The 18,030-nt window shown below is 40.9% G+C and overlaps 1 gene segment (V, D, J or C); it reads left to right on the top strand.

Moving 5' to 3' along the window:
* Positions 1-11,730: 11,730 nt before the first annotated feature.
* Positions 11,731-14,309, top strand: LOC101025506. The segment is given in 2 exon segments: positions 11,731-11,851; positions 12,088-14,309. Coding segments are annotated over 2 exon segments (363 nt in total).
* Positions 14,310-18,030: the final 3,721 nt, after the last annotated feature.

Below are 18,030 nucleotides of genomic sequence, written 5' to 3'. Positions count from 1 at the left end.
AAGTGACAGACGTGGAAACTTCTAGTCAAAGTCTACAGCTTTTATTTGCATTGAATATCTATCCAAGATGAATCATCCTAGAAAAGCAGCCAGTGGACTCACCATTGTTTCTGCCAAAGAAGGATTTTCTTGGCATAGAATGTTGGGTATTCATTTGGGGTCTTGAATGGGTGAAAGAGACAAAGAACAATTTAGGAGAAAGAAAGAAGAAGACAGAATGGATCCATGGGCAGAAAAGATTTGTCCTCAAGGGTACATCCAAGATTTGCTTTAATATGTTGTATAATTGAAATTTGAAACAGTTGTTAGCACAGGTTCACAGCATCTCAAAACTAAAAACCATTATGGAAAAGAGGCTAAACACAAAGATGGAAGCACTAAGTGAGTATAACTGCTTTGTAGACAGTTTCATGTCAGTGGACATGTGCCATTTTTCTTCTTCTTTTTTTTTTTTTTTCCTGCCCAGTGCAATTGCCACATATTATTGAATGCACAACTTTATGGGGCATCATTCCCATCTTAGTAATAGATGGAGAAAGACAATGCTGAGAAAAAGAAAAGTAGATTTCCGAGAGCATCAGAGTCTATAAATTCAGCTCTGCCTGGAGCTGCAAAAGTCAAAATACTCTTTTTGGGGATCAAGCCAGCATGAATTGAGATTCTGTCATTTACGGCCAATAGATTCATAATTCTCATAGCCAAAAGGGAAGGGAATACTTTTGGTTCTCTGCTATTTTATGAGCTGAATTTATGGTGCACAGAAGCATTTTCTAGTCAAAATAATTAGAGTTATGTAAAGGCAAATAATCATTGGTCTACCGTCATTATGGGAAATAAAAGCCATAATAACCCTATGCGTGTTTTATGAATTTCAAATGGGAAAAATGTTGAAAACTACTAAAAATTCATAACTCTGCCATATAAACATAAGAACTCTTACTTTTTCTATTTTTACTTTTTAATTTCCACTTTTGTGTCTATTTTTACTTCTTTTTCCTTGTTTTACATTTTTGCACATGATGAAATAATATTGTAAGAATAATTGTATGAACTTTTATTCTCATTTTTATAACTAAAAATGCCTTACATTTATAGTTTGAATTGTCCACTATTTCACACTGTAGATATACCATACTTTATAATTTTCTTGTTTGGGGATATTTTTATTATGTATTTTCAATTTTTATTATTTTAAATAGCATTGTGGTAAACATCTTTAAATATACATTTTAATTTAACTTTTTATCATTTCATTAAGACAGCATCCTAAAACTGGACTTAGTGGTTCAATGGGTAAAACAGTTTTATAGCCTGTTGGTTCCTTGTCTCTCTTAATGACATAACACCTTTTAAAAGCTTTCTAAATTCATTATCTCTATTCCCTAACCCCTTTCTTACCCAAAACCCAGTCCAGGCAGATTTTGATCCCTATCGTTGTATTGGAATCACTTTGTTAAGGTCACCAATGGCTTTCATAGCCTCAAATCCAATGATCCATTACCATGTTTTATCTTACTGAATTTCTCAGAATAATTTGACAGTTTGGTTATTCTCTCTTTAAAACATTATCTTTGCTTGAATTTGGGGATTCCACACTTTCCTGGTTTGCCTTCAACCTCACAAGACACTCCTCCTCAGCCTCCTTTTCTAGCTCACCTTGCTCTTGCTGACCTCTAGATACTGTGTTGTCTCAGGGCTCAGTCCTCAAACATACATGCCATCTACATGCACTCTCTAAGTGATTTCATCCAGGAATATGGCTTTAATTACCGTCGATACATTGATGTCTCCTAGATTTATACCTCCATCCAACCCCTCTCTGTTGAAAGCCAGGCTCATATATACTATAATCTATATAACATCTATGCCAGATGTCTGTCTGGCATCTAAAATCTAAGATATCCCCAACATGCCTTATTCCCTCCCTTAGCCTCATCCCTCACTCTTCCCCATCTCAAGAAAACAGTGATATAATTCACCCACTGGCTACAGCCAAAAATACTGGAATCTTCTTTGATTCTTCTCTTTCCCCCGTACCCCACATTGTCAACAAACTGGCCACATAAGATTTACTTTCTGTCAGAAAAAAAAGCCTGACTTCATTTTTTAGTTCAAATAAGAATGTTACATGATGGGTTCCAGTGACAATCCAGTCATTTCATAATTCTAATTCTAAAGTAGATAGATGGATACGGTAAGGAACCTTACATTGAGGCTGTCACCGGTTGAAATATATTCCTGTTTTGCAATATTTCTTGCTTTGTTGTTAAGGGCTCTCCCTCAGACTATAGAAGCTAATAAATTGTCTCTTTATTTGGCACCTTGGGAAATTTTTTTTTTAGCATCCTGGACCAATGCACCATTCCGGATGGTTGAGATGTACACTTTTTCTTTAAGGGGTAGGAGGTAAGGGTGATGTTGGAAAGAGAAATGGGAAAGAAGCAGCAGCATGACATTTGGACCCTCAAGCATGTTCTAGACCAGGCTGGTTTTAAGAAAGTCCTCATTTGCCTCAAGTTTAATGACTCTGGGCCTAAATGGGACAGGATCACAATCACATTTGTCCCCAGCAAACTCATATCTAGATGGCATACAAGTTGTCCCTGTTAGAACAATGACTTACTGGAAAGTCATTTCCCACCACTGATTTGAGCACCACTGTTATTATCATACATGAATTTCCATACACAATTAAGCCATATTACAGATTTGCTATTCCATTTAACTGATCTGTCTGCCTACCCTTACTTTTCACTTAAGAATTTTCTTTCTCTTTCTTTTCAGTTTTGTGCAATAGAAAATGTGCTCTTTTCTTCTACATTTTCTTTTAACTGTTTTTTGTTTTGGCATACGAATGACAGGAATTTTTTTAATGTTTATATTGTAGTCAGTCTTTTGGTAGTGGTCTTTGTTCTCTTTTAGGTTTTCTGATGTCCAGTCATTTTATCTACTTACATGCACATGATGTTTTATCTCTTTCTTTACAATTCTTATGCTTCTAATTGTTTCTCTGGGCTGACTGCATTAGCAAGTAGCTTCAACACAATGTCAGATAGCAGTAGTGGTAATGAGCATCTTTTTCCTTCACCTACTTTAATAGGAAAGCCTCTAGCACTTTCCTATAAGTTGGTGCTGGTTTGGGGTTATGGTGTATGCAAGTTTTATGTGATATGTTAAATAATTAGTTATTAGGTTTTGTTTTTGTTTTTGTTTTTGTTTTTTTTTGAGACGGAGTCTCGCTCTGTCGCCCAGGCTGGAGTGCAGTGGCACGATCTCGGCTCACTCCCAGCTCCGCCTCCCGGGTTCACACCATTCTCCTGCCTCAGTCTCCCGAGTAGCTGGGACTACAGGCGCCCGCCACCTCGCCCGGCTAGTTTTTTGTATTTTTGTAGAGACGGGGTTTCACCGTGTTAGCCAGGATGGTCTCCATCTCCTGACCTTGTGATCCGCCCGTCTCGGCCTCCCAAAGTGCTGGGATTACAGGCGTGAGGCACCGCGCCCGGCCTAGTTATTAGTTTTTATTTTTCAGTGTTTTAACATGAACCTGTGTTGTATTTTGTCAATTTCCTTTTCTGCATCAATAAAGATAATCACCCGATTTTTCTTCTTAGCTCTTGTATCAGTTATTAAGCTACTAACTCGTACCTATAAATGCTTAGCTCCTATACCTCGCTTCTAGAGTAGTGACTGCTGATGTCAATCATGCACTGCCCCCTAGAGCTAGTTGACTTTTTAGGTGTGTTTTTCTTATCTCTCCAACTTGATAATTAGCATATTTTATTTTGTACATTTTATTAAACGTCTCCACAGGGTTAAGTGAATTTGTTGAGGTAGCGACACTCAATATTTATTGTTTACCTGCCACAACCCCTGTCCATCATTGCTCAGGAAAATCGTTAATCATCTATAGCTAGACATATACCTGCTGGTACCTACCTAGAATGTTGAAATCACATACCTGAGACAGGAGACAAGAAAAATTTCGAGGGGAACTCTCATGTAAATGCTACTTCTTCCAAGCAACTAAAACAGCTCCTCTATTCTTTCCAGGAAAAAAATCCCCTTCTTTGAGGACATTCCTGGTAAGTATCTTCATCAATAGAAAAAAAAAATTTACAAAGAAAACCAGAGGTTTTGCTAGCATTTCTGTGGTTTCAGACTTAATGTGATGTGGGGATGCTCTGATTGGGAAAAAGAATGATCAGAAGGTTTCTAGGGAAGAGTACCAGTTTACAAATAGCCAGGTTCTCCAGTGACCACCTCATGTGTCTACTGTTTTCTTCTCCAGCAGAAATGTGAAGACAGGAGAAGGTAGAGTCCAGTTTTACCCAAACCCTGCATGTCCAGGAGAAAGCTAACTCTAGTCTAAGCTACAAAAAAAGGAAAAAAGAATCTCCTTGTTTTACATAATTTCATACACAAAATAATGGAAGAGTAATATCCACAATTAACATCAAAGATCTCCTTATTCTTCACAGACTCAGTGTAGAGGCTCAGTTACTTATCTTATGACCACAGAAAAAAATGAAGGAAGAAAAGAATGAGGACAGATTTGCCAGAGCCAGGGCTTTACCCAAGAAATATAGCTGAGAAACTGTGGGAGGGTAATAAGTAGGCACCTAGGCTCTGCAGGATGAGAACTGGATGCAAAGAACAATTGAGAGCTTTCTTCCCTATCCTCTCCTCATCTTGAGTCGCTAGTCATTGCTGCAAGTACAGGAGAACATAAAACAGAGTTTCAGAAAACTAATATGTAAAACGCGAGAAATTACTAGTGTGCATGGGTGCCCAGAGCTAAATACAAAGCACTCGGATATTTGCAAAAGCACTAGCATGCTCAGAGTTAACCAGTTACTAGACTGCTTTCTCACACCTGAAAACATCCTAAAAGAAAGAATTTTCCTCCTTTGTCTTTTTAGTGACAATTTGGAAAAGGTCTAACCCTTTTAACTTATTTAGAGCTGTTGAGATTGAGACATATAATACAGTTCTGGTAAGAAAATAATCAATTAAGGGAAATAATCAGATATTCTCTCAACCTATTCCTAACCCCCTCAGAATGTACGACAGTGCCATAGAGGCAAAGAGCCTGCACGTTTCTTTAAAGGTGAGGGGAGTGAGGGAGTTTCAGGTGTTAAGGATTTTCAGACAGTCATAACTGAGGAAGCTTTCCTTTTAACACTGTTTGCTTTCTTTCCTTTTGTTTGCTCTTCACCTCTCTGTATGTTTTGTCTACCTTTCATTCAACATAATGAGTTACTTTATATTAAGGGGGAAATGAAAAAACAATTTTTTTGTGTTCAGACCATCTGGGGGCAGTGCTTCCTTTGACAGAGGCACTGCCAGAAAGGGAACAGCAGGAGGGCATTCAACGAAGTGTTTGATGTAACAGTGAGGTTTTGACTGTAAAAAGAGAATGAAGATTCCCCAAAGGCTAGCCAATCAAAAGAACCAGAACACTCTAGAATAGTGAACTAGGCCCAGTGAACACGGTCAATTCCAGGTCTCCAAACTGAATCCACAGAGGCTCCAGGAAAAGGAAGGAATGGAAACTCCACTGAGCACTCTGCTGGTGCTCCTGTGTGTGCAGCTGACCCATGAGTCAGGGGAGTCGTGAGGAGGGGAGGAATCACGCAAGCAACAGAAAGTGGAGGCGGCCGGGGCATTGAAATCTAGAAGGATCCCAGGGACAATCTTGGGTCTACTCTCGGGAATGTACAACTAATAATGAAACTGATGAACAAACAAACTGTATATATGAAAATGTTTCATTCCTCCTGAGCAGGGTCAAATGGACAACTGCCAGTGGAACAGAATCCTCCTTCCCTGAAAGTCAAGGAAAGCGACAGCGTCACACTGAACTGCAGTTACAGAGACAGCGCCTCAGATTTCCTCCAGTGGGTCAGGCAGGATCCTGAGGAAGGCCTCATTTCCCTGATACAAATGCTACCAACTGTGAGAGAGAAGTGCAGTGGAAGATTCACAGCCAGGCTTAAAAAAGGAGATGAGCACTTTTCCCTGCACATACAGGATTCCCAGCTCCATGACTCAACCACTTCTGTACAGCAAGCACACAGTGCCCACAGTCACCTGTACCCTGTACCTAAAGCTAGCTGAGGGGCCCAGGCACACCTCCTTTTATAAGGGCACTGGGGCACTGACTATAACTGCTGTATATAAAGGGAAATATAAGGGACTGTTTTATAACACAATATCAAACATTTCATTCAAAGACCATGTGAGGAGGGATAGTGTTTTCAAATACGATCTAAAGTATTTGTTTCTCAGTGTGAGGCCCTTCCTTTGCGAAAACTAGTCCAAAAACTAGAGGCTAAATATCAAAAAGGAGAGAGCACTAAAGAACAAAGAAAGAACAGGGTAAAATTCTTGTCTTTGAGCTTCTTTGTAAACTTTTACAAAGATAGAGAAAATACAAAATCTTGAAAGCCATGACCATCAAATTCAGTAGTGAAAGAAAAAATATTTTGACATGCCAAAAAGATTGGCTTAGAAGATCAAGTACCAAAATCTGAGGGAAAATGATACAAAGGGTTTAAAGGAAAAGAGAACACAACGTGGTAGAAAAGCTGTCTTCTCCTTAAAAGGGATAAAATGTCAACCAGCTAGCTAGAAAGGAAGTCAATGATGTGAGGGGAGGTCATAAACAGTGAGTCCAGCATCCTGCTCTTTTCTAGGGTCAGAGCCCTGAGCAGGTAGGGTGGGAGGAGGGTGAATCACATTTAGCAATGATTCTGAACTGAAGGAACAGTGAATTTTGGCCAAAACTGTTTTGATCATTGTTTCTTATATCAATACTCACAAGAAAACACCCATTACAGAGGAAGCATTGAACAACCATGTGGACAAGGTGGTCCATCCAAAGCATATCAGCCAGCCAGCCAGAGAATGTGTGTCCTTGTCAATTTCTTGAACAATAGACCCATGAACAGATTAGCTGAGGTGACAGAATTGAGTTTCTTTATAAGCCCAGAAGCATGGGTTTTCTCCCACCAAGACAGATTTAGCTACTTCTGCTGCTGTTGCAGGACTTTTCCTTAGTTCAAAGACAGGGTTCTTTGTCCCATGGCCACGAAAATTCAGGCTCACAGACAATTTGAATGGTGAGTAAGACACAGTTTTATTAGGTGAAGAGGAAGAAAAGGGGAAAACAGGGACTCTCACAAGGCCAGAGTCCCTGCTAGAGCACTTCCCACCTAGCAGTTCCAATTCCAGCTTCCACACAGAAAGAGGAGGACTGGCTCCTCCCCACTGCAAAGGATGCCGACTTCTGTGACTCCACCCCAGTGCACAGGCCGCTTGGAATTTCTCCAGGGACCCCCTCCCACCTGGCTGTCTCATTGCCAAATGTCCACCCTGTCAGCAGTAAATACAACACTGAGCCTTCAATGTGGAATCATCCCTCAAAGGAACCAACCACACACTAGTTGGCAAGTTGATTACGTAGGACCACTTCCACCCTGGAGGTATCAGGAATTTTTTTTTTTATTAATACATATTCTGGGTATGAATTTGTGGTCTCCTCTAAAGTGCCACACATAGTTGCATGAACTGAGGGTTCAGAGTGTCTCATTGATCATTCTGATCATCAAGGGATTTCACATCCCTTGCATCAACAGACCCACTTTATATCAAGGGCATGTGACAGTAGTTATGTCATATAGCATATAGCTTCATCATATAGCATTAGCCATGAACCACTAGCCTGATAGAACTTTGGAATGACCACTTAAGGGCCCAGCTAAAGCACCAGCATACGGACAGCACACTGAGGGGCTGAAAAGTTATTCTTCAAGATAGCGTTGTGTCCCTGTTACATAAAATACATGGACCTGGGTACTAAGGGGTGGAAGTAGGACTATCAGCCCATCAACCACCACTTTTAGTAACCCACTTTTGTGCTTCCTGTTCTTATAACTATAGGTTCTGCTGGACTAGGGATTCTGGTTCCCTTTGAGGGGGAAAAGGGAGGATGCTGCTTCTACAAGGGAAACAGAAAGGTTTTTACCAAACCCAAGGTAATATATACTACCTCATAATTTGGGGATCTTCATGGCAGTCCTGGAGGCCAAAAACGGAGTTACTACTGTGTCAGGGACAGTTGATCCTGATTATCATGAAGTTAACCCCACAACAGAACTGGGGAAATACGTCTACAACTCAGGGAATTCACTGGGATGACTTTTAGCAGTTTCATGTCAGTGATTATTATAAATAGGCAACTGTAGCAACTACAGCCTGACAAGAGCAGACTAACCAGGGGCTTATACCCCTCGGTGATGAAGGTCTAGGTTACCTCCCTGGAAAAGAAATCTAGAGCAGTAGAAAAAAATGTTAGCTGAAGGTGAGGAGAATCAAGAATAAGTAGTATAGAAGGTAGATAGAGGAGATAATAAATATGAATTGCAGACATGGAACCAACTATAGCAAGCATAACTTGTCCCAGTAACCCTCTTGTTGTCAAAAACAACAACAGCAGCAGCAACAACAACAAAAACTAGTGATCTCTATGGATTTAACACAGAGCACAAGTGGATCTGAGCAAGACAAGGAGTGAACTGTATAGATACTGTTGGTTCCCTACCAATATCTCCTAGGCAGTCATGCCAACACACTGGACACCACTTGCTGAAAATCCCAGCAACCCTGAAGACGACTTTGACTTTCTGGCCATGAATGTGGAGGGTGTGGAGAACAAGCCAGAAATGCAAAAGAGTTAATGCTGCAAAAGCAGTTCTTAATCAGTGATAGACAGTGAGTTTAGGCATGATTACTCCAGTTGCTTCATGACTCATTTGGCATAGCTCCAAAGAGTATGCTATGCTGTCTCTTGGAGTTATTGTGACAGGTAGTTAGACAGGCATGAATGGGGCACAAGAGGGCTCTCCCCTCCACCCACCAGGAATCATCAGGTGATGGTTTGGCAGTTATCACATTGCCTCTCTAAAAATGATAATTGGCAGCAAATTATCACTGGCAACTTGCCCAACAGATAAAGACACTTGAGATTGGTAATTGGCTTCCAATAAAATCTCAGGAATTGGCCGAGTGAACCCAGCATGCACATTAAGAGACAAAACAGCGGAGTATGACCTTCTAGGGGCACTCCACCAGAAAAAGGAAGAAAGCCTCAGATGGGCATGCGTACAACTTCCTAAACACACTGCTCATGCCCACTTCCCAAGCAGGAAGGAGAGCACTGCGCATGTGGGCGGGCAGCCATCCTAAGGGAAGAATCATGGGAAAGGGGTGCAAGATGCTGGAGGTAGGTCAGCATATAAAATCTTAGGATTAAGGTTAAAGGCTGCACTTGTCCTTCAAGTTGTCCACTTGGGTCTCTTCCAAGCGTACTTTCCTTTCTCTCCTGCTCTAAAGCTTTTTAATAAAATTCTGCTCCTGTTCTGAAACTTGCCTTGGTCTCTCCTTCTGCCTTATGTCCCTCAGTCAAATTCTTTCTTCTAAGGAGGCAAGAATTGAGGTTGCTGCAGACCCATATGGATTCACCGCCAGTAACTCAGAACCTTCTACCCCTAACATTATCCAGCTGCAGTAAGCTGCAATTGCCCATAGTGGTAACTGTCTTGATGGCACATTCTGTATTGGCTTCCTTCCTTCCCTGATTTACCTCCTACCCATGTTTTGCCAATAAAAAGAGTTAAACTCTGTAAAATAGTTAACGAGATTGATTCTGAGCCAAATATGAGTGACCATGGCCTGTGACACAGCCCTCAGGAGGTCCCGAGAACATGTGAAAGGTGGTTGCAGTGCAGCTTGGCTTATACATTTTAGGGAGACATGGGACTTCAATCAAATACATTTAAAAAATACATTGGTTCTATCCAGGAAGGCGGGACAACTCAAAGCAAGAGGCAGTGGGGTCAGTGGGAGTGAGGGGCTTCTAGTTTACAGGTAGATTTAAAAATTTTTTGGTTGACAATTGGTTGAGTTTATCTAAAGACCTGGGATTAATAGGAAATGTCTGGATTGTGATAAGAGGTTGTAGAGACCAAAGTTTTATCAGGCAGATGAAGCCTCCAAGTAGCAAGTTTCAGAGAGAATGGATTGTAAATGCTTCTTATCAGACTTAAGGTCTGTGTTGATGTTAATGCCAAAGAGGTATGATGAAGCATGTCTGACCGCCACTTCCCATTCTGGCCTGAACCAATCTCTCAAGTTGAATTTTAAAGGAGCCCTGGCCAAGAAGGAAGTCTACTTAGATGGTTGCGGGGGCTGGGGAGCCTTAGAATTTTATTTTTGGACTACAGTTTCCTAGAATCACCTACAATAAACTATTTACACACAAATTACTGTGTTGAAGCTGACTTTTAGGGATCCAAAACCGAGATACAGGAATTCAAATCATGAGACAAGGGTGAAGATTATCTAGAAGAAATGTTGGTGCCCCTTCTCTTATTGCTACCAAGCTGAGCTTTGCAGCACCAGGGATTTTAGCAGCCTCATTCAGGACAGGTCCCAGTGCTTACAACTCCTGAAGCATCTCTCTGAGTGGGGAAACTCAGCCACCTACCTCTGTGACAGAGAACTCATGCTCCTCAGACAGCACCCAATACGTAACAGGGCCCCCATTCATATGCCCAGTTTGGGGACCCCAACTCAGGAATTACATAAGGATCCCTAACACTCTCTCTGGAAATGCAAAATTCTAAAGAATCAGAGTAAGGTATTTAAAAAGTGTTTTTTTCACAATATTTTTTCATAATGGAATGAAAATGATGAGAGCAATTCTTGATATAAATACAAATTAAACTGAGGCAATTTAGTGCTGATGAGAACTTCTGCAATAGTTATTTCAGAGCTTCTTGATATAGCATAAACAAGGTGGTTTTGTTTGTTTGTTTGTTTGCATTTGTTTGTTTTTTGAGATGGAGCTTCACTCCTGTCGCCCAGGCCGGAGTGCAATGGCACAATCTCAGCTCACTGCAACCTTTGCCTCTCGAGTTCAAGAGATTTTCTGGCCTCAGCCTCCCAAGTAGCTGGGATTACAGGCAAGTACTACCATGCCCAGCTAATTTTTGTATTTTTAATAGAGATGGAGTTTTACCATGTTGCCCAGGATGGTCTCAAACTCCTGACCTCAAGTGATCCGCCCACCTCAGCCTCCAAAGTGCTGGGATTACAGGCGTGAGCCACCACACCTGGCCAACAAGGTTATTTTTTTAATCCATGTAAAATGTGAGCACAATTAGACACTACATATTCTGCTTTTACTTATCTCTGAATTTACTCAATGCTCTTTTCAGCCACAAGCATATACCTTTTTTCTCATTATTTTAAGAAATTGTAAAAATGTAAAAATTTGAATATAAACAGGCATATTCTTATCACCCAAAATTAAGTGTTCATATTTCATAAAATTTGCTTTGTAAATTTTATTTTTTTTTAAATAAGAAGAAAAATAAAATCACAGTTTGCCATTTGTTGTGAATGGAGTCAGAGGTTTCTGCCCATCATTCCAGGTCACGCTCTCCTCTCCAAGGTTAGGTCTTATTAAAAACAAATTTGCCAGCTCCATTTTCTCTTTATTTTTCTACTAAGCTAGCTAAAAGCACTCCAGAAACATTTTTTATTTTCATTTGAAATTATAACCAGAGGCCTATTTTCTGAGAGACCAAAAAGTATTCAGAAACATTTCCCTCCTTGAAACCTAGTCACCCACCCACCTATCATAGCATTTCCTGCCCTGAAGGAGAATTCTCACCAAGCACAGAGGAAAACCCAGATCAGAGCAGAAGACTTTTCACTCTGCAGGGGAGCGCTGCCAGCATGACACGTGTTAGCTTGCTGTGGGCAGTCGTGGTCTCCACCTGTCTCGGTAAGGAAGATGTAGGTCTTTCTTTATAAAGGCATCTAATGGGGCTGTGAAGCAGAAGGGATTAACAGAACAGCAACTGCCTTGCCTCTTAGAGCCCAGCTACCTGGAGGCAGAAATATGCTGCCTGAGGGTGGAATCACAAAGAAAGGTGTGTGGGAATGGCAATCAGCTTGTGAGTCTGTTTCTCTCTTCCACATGATATCCCAGTGAAGTTCTTTCTCTCCTCTTTCCCACAGAATCTGGCATGGCTCAGACAGTCACTCAGTCTCAACCAGAGATGTCTGTGCGGGAGGCAGAGACCGTGACCCTGAGCTGCACATATGACACCAGTGAGAGTAATTATTATTTGTTCTGGTACAAGCAGCCTCCCAGCAGGCAGATGATTCTCATTATTCGCCAAGAAGCTTATAAGCAACAGAATGCAACAGAGAATCGTTTCTCTGTGAACTTCCAGAAAGCAGCCAAATCCTTCAGTCTCAAGATCTCAGACTCACAGCTGGGGGACGCCGCGATGTATTTCTGTGCTTTCATGAAGCACACAATGAGATGAGCAGCAGGGAGAGGCTTACAGAAACCTCAGACCTCAGCATCTGTGCAAAGGTCATAGGGTGCGAAGGAAGTGATGGGGTAATAGGTATAGAAAATCACTGACTTCTCTTGGAAATAAAAGCTTCCCCTATTTCTTCTCCTATAAGAAACTCAGAGAGATGGCTGTCTGCAAGCTTCAATCCTTAAAGTAACAGTACAGATAATGACGTGTGCAGTGCATTCCAGTTTGACAAAGTGCCTTCACTAAGGTACTTATTACAGGTCAGATTTCCTAAGCATTTTCTCTGTCCAGAAAATTTTTATAATTTGCCTGGGCACTCTTACCTCCAGGAATTTTAAGTCTTTTCCATTGGTTAATTGTTGCTTGTTCTTTTATTTGTCCATCTAATCCAAAGCTGCATCTCCTCAGAACAAGGTACCCATTTTAGAACACAACGGGTGTGACAATGGTGGCATAACCAGGAAGGGGACCAGCTAGGCCCACCACAGACTTAAGAGATGACCTAGGTCCACCTGCAGTAGAACCTAGAAGAATGACGAAAAGGCTTTAAAATGCTCCGCTGAAGGGCCAGCTCATGGGCAACACGTTAGTGATTGGAATGCTACGCTTCAGAAAATGATAATATTCGTTAAACCACTGGCTGATACATGGTGTTGTGGCAAAAGTTTAGAAACCAAGAAATAGACATAGAATAGAGTCTTCTCATATCACTCCCTATAACTCATTTTCAGAATTTGTGTTTCCCTTTCCCACAACCCTAGGTTCTGCTAGATCAGAGGTCCTAGTTCCCAAGGAAGGATGCTCCCTTCAGGGATTTAGTAACCTGCAGCTATGGCTGCCACGTTTAGGTCACTCTGAACTCTCTGTGCCAATAGCCCAGCAGGCAAAGAGAGGAGCTATTAGACTGGAAGGGGTAATTGACCCTGATTGTCATGAAGCACCAGGTTGTTGTGACTCAAGGAGGGTGAGGAGGAATGTGGCTATAATGTAAATATTTCACATTGGTGTCTGCTGATATTTCCATGCCCAATACAAGCAGCAAGCAACAGTTCTTGTAGCAACAAGACCTGAAAAGGGCAACGTGACCAAGAACTGAGACTCTTCAGCAATTAAGTTTTAAAGAACAGAAGCTCATGTCATGCAACCTTCCTGTATTAAGAGCATTAGAGAGATTGTAGTCAGAGGCAACCTTGAAGACACAGTGACACAATGGAAATAATGTAGGGCAAGCATGCATCTGAGCAGTGCGAAGAAAGGACTGTAACTGATATCATATGTGCCTTGTTCTCCCATCCAAATGTCTCTCTGATTTTAGCTAGAGTTGTGGTAGATAATCACACTCACCTCATGCTGGTAACATCCAGCATTAAGCATACTCTATGTTTTGTTTTGTTTTGTTTGTTTTGTTTTGTTTTGTTGCTTTCTACTCCAAGGCCTTCTCTAATGTCTCAGGAGATCTCTTAGTTTAAGGGCAAGCACAGCCTGAAATTATAGGGACACTACCACCCCTGTTAGCAAACACCAACCAATGGGGAAAAACAGCCAGGGGATAAACGCACTAGCTTTGTGTCCTTTAAGTAGACAATTCTGAGAGGCAACCTGTATGCTTCTTGGGAGATCCTATCAGAACCAAGTCCCACTTGAGTCAGGTATTGCTCGACCCACTTTCTTCTTTTATAGCTTATTTTTATAGATCAAGGGAGTACAAGTGCCACTTATGATACATGGATATATTGTGCAGTGGTGAAGTATGGGGTTTCAGTGTAACCATCACCTGAATAGTGTACGTGGTACTCAATAGGTGCTTTCTCATTCCTCATTCTCCTCCCACACTCCCACCTTTTCGAGCCTCCAATGTCTGTTATCTTTGTCCCTGTCTATGCATTATTTAGCTCCCATTTATAAGTAAGAATATGTAGTATTTAAATTTCTGTTTCTGAGTTACTTCACTTAAAATAATGGCCTCCAATTCCATCCATGTTGCCATAAAAGACATGATTTTATTCTTTTTATGGCTGAGTAGAATTCCATGGTGTGTGTGTGTGACATTTCCTTTATTTAATCATCCATTGATGGACACTTAGGTTGATTCCATATCGTTTCTGTTGTGAATAGTGCTGTAATCAACGTAACAGTGAAGTTATATTTTTGATATAATTTCTTTGGGAAGGGGTAGATACCCAGTAGTGAAATGCTGGGTTGAAGAGTAGTTTTATTTTTAGTTCTTTGAGACATCCCCATACTGCTTTCCATAGAGGTTGTACTGATTTACATTCCCACCAACAGTGAATAAGTGTTCCCTTTTCTCTGCATGCTTACCAAACATCTGTTGTTTTCTGACTTCCTAATGATAGCCATTCTAAGTGATGTGAGATGGTATCTCATTGTGGTTTTAATTTGCATTTATCTGATGATTCCTGGTGTTGAGCATTTTCTCATGCTTGCTGACCATTTGTATGTCTTCTTTTGAGAAAAGTCTGTTCATGTCCTTTGCACACTTTTCAATGGGCTTATTTGTTTCTTGCTTGTTGAGTTGTGTGAGTTCCTTGTAGATTCTGGATATTAGTCCTTTGTTGGATGCATGGTTTGCAAATATTTTCTTTCATTCTGTAGGTTGTCTGTTTACTCTGTTGATTATATATTTTGTGGTGCAGAAGCTATTTAGTTTAAGTCCCATTAGTCTATTTTTTGTTTTGCTGCATTTGTTTTAAGTTCTCAGTCGGAAATTCTTTGCCTAAGCCAAGATCCAGAGGAGTTTTTCCTAGGTTTTCTTACAGAATTTTTATAGTTTCAGGTTTTATATTTCAGCCTTTAATCCATCTTGACTTACTTTTTGTACATAGTAAGAGAAACAGATCCAGTTTCATTCTTCTGTGTGTGGCTAATTTTCCCAGCACTATTTATTGAATAGGGTGTCCTTTCCCTAGTGTATGTCTTTGTCTACTTTGTCAAAGATCAGTTAGTTGTAGGTATGTGGCTTTATTTCTGGATTCCATAATCTGTTCCATTGATCTGTGAGTCTATTTTTAATACCAATACGATGCTATATTGGTACTATAGCCTTGTAGTATCATTTCAAGTCAGGTGATACGATGCATCAAGATTTTTCTTTTTTTTTTTTTTTGAGATGGAGTCTCACTCTGTGGCCCAGGCTGGAGTGCAGTGGCCAGATCTCAGCTCACTGAAAGCTCCGCCTCCCGGGTTGACGCCATTCTCCTGCCTCAGCCTCCGGAGTAGCTGGGACTACAGGCGCCCGCCACCTCGCCCGGCTAGTTTTTTGTATTTTTTAGTAGAGACGGGGTTTCACCGGATTAGCCAGGATGGTCTCGATCTCCTGACCTTGTGATCCGCCCGCCTCGGCCTCCCAAAGTGCTGGGATTACAGGCTTGAGCCACCGCGCCCGGCCGCATCAAGATTTTTCTTTTTGCTTAGGATTGCTTTGGCATTCAGGCTCTTTTTTTGTTTCATATTAATTTTAGCATTTTTTCCTAATTCTGTGAAAAATAATGTTGGTATTTTGATAGGAATTGCATGGAATCTACATACGGCTTTAGGCAATATGGTCATTTTAAGAGTATTGCTTTTTCCAGTTCATAAGCATGAGATGTTTTTCTTTTTACCCTGATGACATATTATTATTCGGTGTTGTAGGGTGATGAAAGATAACGCGGTAGGTTTGTTATAGAATTTCAGCTTGTTGGTGTGCTGCACCATCAACCTGCCATTTACATCAGGTATAACTCCTAATGCAACTCCTCCCTCCCCCTCCCCATTATAGGGCCCCCGTGTGATGTTCCCCTTCCTGAAATTCAAGTGATTCCCATTTGTTCAGTTCCCCACCCCAGGAGGAAGGGGAAAATGTGCAATGGTTGCTCCAGATAGTTTGTGCTACACGATGGATCAGCTGCATCCATATATGTCCCTACAAAGGACACACAAACCTATCCTTTTTGTTATTGTAAGGGGGTATTCCATGCGTATGGCAAAGCCAGTATTTTCTTAATCCACCCATATAGTTACTGATGGACATTTGGGTTGATCAAGTCTTTATACAGAATAGTAAGGGTGCTGCAATAAACAGTTACCATGGCAGTATGTGTCTTTAGAGCAGCATTAATTACGAGAACTTTTGGGTAGGAAAATTGCATGGATACATGGGTCATAGGTATGTCTAGTTTCCTCTCTTCTCCTAGATCTTTTGAGGAATCACGCCATAGATTGTTTTCCATAATGGCTAAACTACTACAAATCCCACCAACAGTGTAAAGTGTCTATTTCCAACATCCCTCTCCAGCACCTGTTGTTTCCTTGGACTTTAATGATCGCCATTCTAATCTGGTGTGGGAGATGGTATTCTCATTGTGGTTTTGATTTGCATTTGTTCCCCTGATGGCCAGTGATGATGAGCATTTTTCATGTTTGTTGCTGTATGAATGTCTTCTCTTTGGAGGAAATGTCTGTTCATATCCTTTTCGTCTACTTTGAGCGTGGGGTTGTTTGTTTTTCTTGTAAATTCTTGTTTGAGTTCTTGTAGGTTCTGGACATATTCTCCTTGTCGACAGAGAGAGTAGACGCGTGCAAATTTTCTCCATTCTGTAGTTGCCTGTTCACTTGATGAAGCTTTACGCAGAAGCTCTTAGTTTAATGAGATCCCATTTGTCAATTTTGGCTTTTTGCCGTCACATGGTGTGTTTAGATTACGAAGTCTGCCCATGCTCATGTCCTGAATGGCACACAATACCTAGGTTTTCCCTAGGATTTTTATGGTATTAGTTTGTCCTCCCTTACCATTTAAGTCTCTGAATCCATCTTGAATTAATTGCATAAGGAGGCAAGGAAAGGACCTTCAGTTTTCTTCACTTATGCATAATAATTTTCCTCCCCAGCACTGACATTTATTAAATAGGAATCCTTTCCCATTTTTGTTTCTCTCTCCTAGGTTTGTCAAAGATCAGGATGGCTGTAGATGTGGTATTAGTTTCTGAGGACTCTAATCCTGGCTCCGTTGGTTCAGTCTTCTCTTCTCCCACATTCTGTTTTGGTACCCAGTACCATGCTGTTTGTTACTGTAGCCTTGTGTGCAGTGTTTTGGAAGTCAGGGGGTAGCTGATGCTTCCAGCTTGTTCTTCTTTGACTTAGGGATGTTCTCCTGGAGATGTGTCTTTTTGTCTCCATATGAACTTTTAAAGCAGTTTTTCCACTCTGTGAAGAAACCACAGGCCATGATGGGGATGGTAATTAGTCCTATAAAATTGCCTTAGTAGGTATGGCCATTTTCATGATATTGGATATTCTTCCTATCCATGAGCATGGTATGTTCTTCCTCATTTGTTTGTGTCCTTTTATTTCTTGTAGTGAGCAGTGGTTTTGTGTTCTCTTGAAGAGTCCTTTACATCCTTGTAAGTTGGATCTCTAGGTATTTGATTCTTCAGCTAATTGTGAATGGAAGTTCATTCAAGATTTGGCTCTGTTTGTCTGCTGGTTGTTACTTGGTGTAGCAAGAATGTTTGTGATTCTTTTGCACATTAATTTCATCCTGAGACTTGCTAGGAACCCCTGACTGGAACCTCTGACAAAAGTCATTGAGGGCTATGAATTGCAGCACATGTAACTGAACGAAGCAATACCA

This window comes from Papio anubis, chromosome 7, assembly GCF_008728515.1.
Source record: "Papio anubis isolate 15944 chromosome 7, Panubis1.0, whole genome shotgun sequence".
NCBI lineage: Eukaryota > Metazoa > Chordata > Mammalia > Primates > Cercopithecidae > Papio > Papio anubis.
This window is presented reverse-complemented; position numbering and strand designations above follow the sequence as displayed.